General features: G+C 34.7%; 1 protein-coding gene across 1 annotated transcript in view; it reads right to left on the minus strand.

Annotated features, from left to right (window-relative positions):
* Nucleotides 1-3,790: 3,790 nt before the first annotated feature.
* LOC137652919 (DNA ligase 1-like) overlaps nucleotides 3,791-4,678 on the minus strand; it is a 35,067-nt gene continuing 34,179 nt past the window's right edge. Inside the window, exons 2-4 of the mRNA XM_068386315.1 lie at nucleotides 4,393-4,474; nucleotides 4,109-4,300; nucleotides 3,791-3,966 (exon numbers count right to left, since the gene is read on the minus strand). Of these exons, the coding sequence (XP_068242416.1) occupies nucleotides 3,791-3,966; nucleotides 4,109-4,300; nucleotides 4,393-4,474 (450 nt within the window). The remainder of the gene's footprint in view (nucleotides 3,967-4,108; nucleotides 4,301-4,392; nucleotides 4,475-4,678) is intronic.

Consider the following 4,678-nt stretch of genomic DNA (forward strand, 5'->3'; position numbering starts at 1 on the left):
TCCATCTTTCACCGTCTCTTCAATTCTTGAGCCAGCCTTCCTTACTCTCTCCACTTCTTTCCAAAACTTCTTTTTATTCTCTGCATATGAATGACCCAATCCCTGATCGCACCTCAGGTCAGCTGCCCTCTTTGCCTCACGTACCTTGCGCTTTACTTCCACATTTTTCTCTTTATATTTTTCATACTTCTCTATACTATTACTCTGCAGCCATTCTTCAAAAGTCCTCTTTTTCTTTCCACTTTTACCTTCACTCCTGCATTCCACCATTCACTGCCCTTCCTCATGCTGCCTCCAACAACCTTCTTGCCACACACATCACTTGCAATCCCAACAAAATTTGTTTTACTAACTTCCACTCCTCCTCTAAATTGCCAGTTTCTCTTACTTTCACTTTGTCATATGTCATTTTCAACCTTTCCTGATATTTACTTTTTATCCCCTGTTTTATTAGCTCTTCAACCGTCACTAGCTCCCTTTTACATCCACCTACTCTATTCCCCCACTCTTTTGCTACAACTAATTTTCCTTCCACCAAAAAATAATCAGACATACTGTTAGCCATACCCCTAAACACGTGCACGTCTTTTAATCTTCCAAACATTTTTTTTAGTTATCAACACATAATCCATTAATGCCCTTTCTACTACTCTTCCATTTACCACTCTTACCCATGTATACTTATTTTTATCTTTCTCTTTGAAAAAGCTAGAACTTATCACCATCTCTTGCTCAACACACATATCTACCAGTCTCTCACCACTCTCATTTTCACCTGGTACGCCATACTTCCCAATGACAGCTTCTACCTCCCCAGCGCCCACTCTTAGCATTTAAGTCACCCATAACAACTACATAATTCCTTCTACCCAGTCCTTCTACGCACCTAGTTAATTCGTTCCAGAACTCATTCTGGTTAGCTTTTTTAGACCTCAGCCAGTTGATGTTAATACAGTTATTCTCACAGTAAAGAATTTAAATGACACAAATTCAGTAGGATCAGATGGAATACCCCTTCGTTTCATTCGAGATGCCTTACCTGTAATAGGCTTTTATTTAATAATAATAATCAATACCTCAATAATAACTGGTGTTTACCCCGATAGATGGAAGCTGCCACATGTTGTACCATTTTACAAGAGTGGCGACCCAGAAAATGTTGAAAACTACCGACCTATATATCTTCTTCCTATTTTGTCAAAAATATTAGAGAAAATAGTAACAAATCAATTACTTGAATATCTTGAACAAAATAAATTATTGTCCTCTACGGAATATGGATTTAGACCTCATCTGTCTACTGAAATGGCATTACTTAAGCTATCGGAAAGGATTTATAAAAATATTGACCAGCAAAAGGTAAACTTACTTATATTGTTAGATCTTTCAAAGGCATTTGATAGCGTTAGCCACGATATTTTGTTAAATAAGTGTAGGAAAATTAAAATAGATTCTTTTTGGTTTGGTAACTATTTACAAAATCGTTTTCAAATAGTCAGACTAGATAATACTATCTCTTCTCGTAAGCAAGTACATTTTGGAGTTCCCCAGGGCTCTATTTTAGGCCCCGTGTTTTTTCTTATTCACATCAATGATATGGCTGATTTCATACAGGACCATTTCAAATATATGGCAAAATTTCTAGAAGACTATCTTCTCGTACACTATGCAGACGATAGTCAATTTTTAATAATATACCCACTCTTATCACAAAGGCAGAAGCTATATTAGAAGCAGGACTGCGATATTTTCAATTAAATGGTTTAAATGTAAATGAATCTAAAACTAAATTCGTATTCATTGGTACAAGGCAATATATATCACAAATCCCATTAGATACCGTTCTAAACTTTAACGGCCATCAAATTGAAAGAAGTGTACACGTAAAAAATCTGGGCATTCATTTTGACCAATATATGCTTTTTGATGTGCACGTATCTGAAATATGTAGAAAAGTAAATGGAACCTTAATATATTTAAACAGAATTAAAGACAGACTAGATATTGACATGAGGGCGATGGTAGTTCAGTCTCTTGCACTGAGCATAATAAATTATTGTTTAAAGATTTGGGGAAGTACTACTAAACAACAATTACAACGGGTTCAAAAAGTACAAAACTTTGCGGCAAAAGTAGTTGATGGTAGGGCCAAAAAATATGATCATGCATCACCAATTTTAGATAAATTAGAATGGTTATATGTTGAAAGAAGAATTAAATTCGAGATTTGTGTGGGAGTTTTTAAAGTTGTGCGTAGTTTAATACCGACTTGGCTTTTTACGTTTTTAACAGTTGGAGCTGGGAGGGACAGACGAACAAGACAGAATAATGACCTTTATATACCGAGAACTAACACAGACTTAGGAAGTAGATGCTTTACGGTACGAGGACCAACGATGTGGAATACCCTACCTGAGTCATTGAAAACAACATCGAATATACACACTTTTAAAGCAAATATCAGGAAATATATGTTTTCTACAAGATTTTAGTTACATATTTGTGGATTGGTTTTAATGTACTTGTAAATATCAGTTTTTAATGTTTTATGGGGTCTACTGTAATTTTGCATTGAGTACAGAATTTTAATGAGTTTTACCATTTTAAGTTATTTTATCTCTACTTTAAAGTCATACTAATGCAAGTAGTGGACCAAATGTATTTTAGTTGATAGGTAAAATATTTATGTGGAAACATCTCTCATGTAAATGTTAGATTTTAAAGTAATCACAATATCAGTAATCACTATTCTGTATGTTGCTTTATAGATAATGTATAATACCCAATGTATTTATTTGGAAATAAAGTATTATTATTATTATTATTATTATTATTATTATTATTATTATTATTACACTGACAAACGCCCAACATTCCCTACCCAACCTAACCCTTACCCACATTAACCTAGATGATATCTCCTTCCAATCCACTACTTTACCTGTCATCCATTCACTCAGCAATAAAGCCACATCCTCTCCTGCTCTTCCCCTTTCAATCCCAGACACTCTACCAAACATTTCACCAAACATCACTTCAACCTTTCCTTTTATCTTCGTCTCACACAAGGCCAATACATCCATCCTTCTATTCCTAAACATACTTCCAATTTCACATCTTTTACTCTCTATTGTACTACATCCACGCACATTCAAACACCCCAAAACTAGAGTGCGGGGAGCAGTCACTCTCCCCCCAGCTCCATCTCTTTGTCGATGTCTCACAGGATGTAGATACAGGAGAGGGGGTTCCCAGCCCCCTCGTCCCGTCCCTTTTAGTCGCCTCTTACGACACGCAGGGATAACGTTGGTGCTATTCTAATTGTTTTTTATGCCCCCGCGGCCACAGGGGGCATAATAATAACTTACAGAAAATTGTATAGAAGTTAAAGGTAAGTTTGATTTCACTCTATAATTTTCTTATCAAAATGAGTAGATGATCATATGGTAGAAATGAGTAATTCTTCGCACCGTTTTAAATTCTAAAAATATAAAGAAAAGTCAAGATTCAGGGTTAAACCATGAATTACTTAGCTCTTGATAACATTTTGTTGTAATCACATACCGGAAAATCATATCTTTTTATAAAGAATCTTTTTGAAAATTTCAGTAGAGCACCTTAACTAATTATTGTTTTTCTGATTTTCTCCTAAGATTCCAAGCTCCTATCAATTTAACTTCTAATATTTATAAAAAAAAAAAAACGTGCAAAAATTCTGATTCAAAATTCCTATCCTCTTCCTATTTTTCATCAGCATCACATTTTTTCTTTCTCACGCTGCTTCTTGATTTCATGATTCAGAACATCTTGAGATTAGCAAAAACTCAACACCAGAATATTTCTCTTTTTCTTGCATTTCTTCTTCTTCTTCTTCTTCTTCTTCTTCTTCCACCAGAGTATATTGAGATTGGCAAAAAACTATACACCAGAATACTTCTTCTTCTTCTTCTTCTTCTTCCAGAGTATCTTGAGATTAGCAAAAACTCAATACCAGAATACTTCTCTTCTTCTTCTTCTTCTTCTTCTTCTTCTTCTTCTTCTTCTTCTTCTTCTTCTTCTTCTTCTTCCAGAGTATCTTAAGATTAGCAAAAATTCAATACGAGAATACTTCTCTTCTTCTTCTTCTTCTTCTTCTTCTTCTTCTTCTTCTTCTTCTTCTTCTTCTTCATCAAGAGTATCCTGAGATTGGCAAAAAACACTACACCAGAATACTTCTCTGTTTCTTTCACTTCTTTTTCTTCTTCTTCTTCTTCTTCTTCTTCTTCTTCTTCTTCTTCTTCTTCTTCTTCTTCCAGAGTATCTTAAGATTAGCAAAAACTCAACACCAGACTACTTCTCTTCTTCTTCTTCTTCTTCTTCCAAAGTATCTTGAAATTTGCAAAAACTTTTCACCAGAATACTTCTTCTTCTTCTTCTTCTTCTTCTTCTTCTTCTTCTTCTTCTTCTTCTTCTTCTTCTTCTTCTTCTTCTTCTTCTTCAAAAGTATTTTCAGATTGGCTAAAAAACACTACACTAGCCTACTTCTCTTCTTCTTCTTCTTCTTCTTCTTCTTCTTCTTCTTCTTCTTCTTCTTCTTCTTCTTCTTCTTCTTCTGCCTTACTTAATGACACCTACGACCACGGAACACAAAATTCCCTCGAGTTCTCTTTTATATATTTCGTGAATTACGCAAAATACC

This window comes from Palaemon carinicauda, chromosome 14 (genome assembly GCF_036898095.1).
Source record: "Palaemon carinicauda isolate YSFRI2023 chromosome 14, ASM3689809v2, whole genome shotgun sequence".
NCBI lineage: Eukaryota > Metazoa > Arthropoda > Malacostraca > Decapoda > Palaemonidae > Palaemon > Palaemon carinicauda.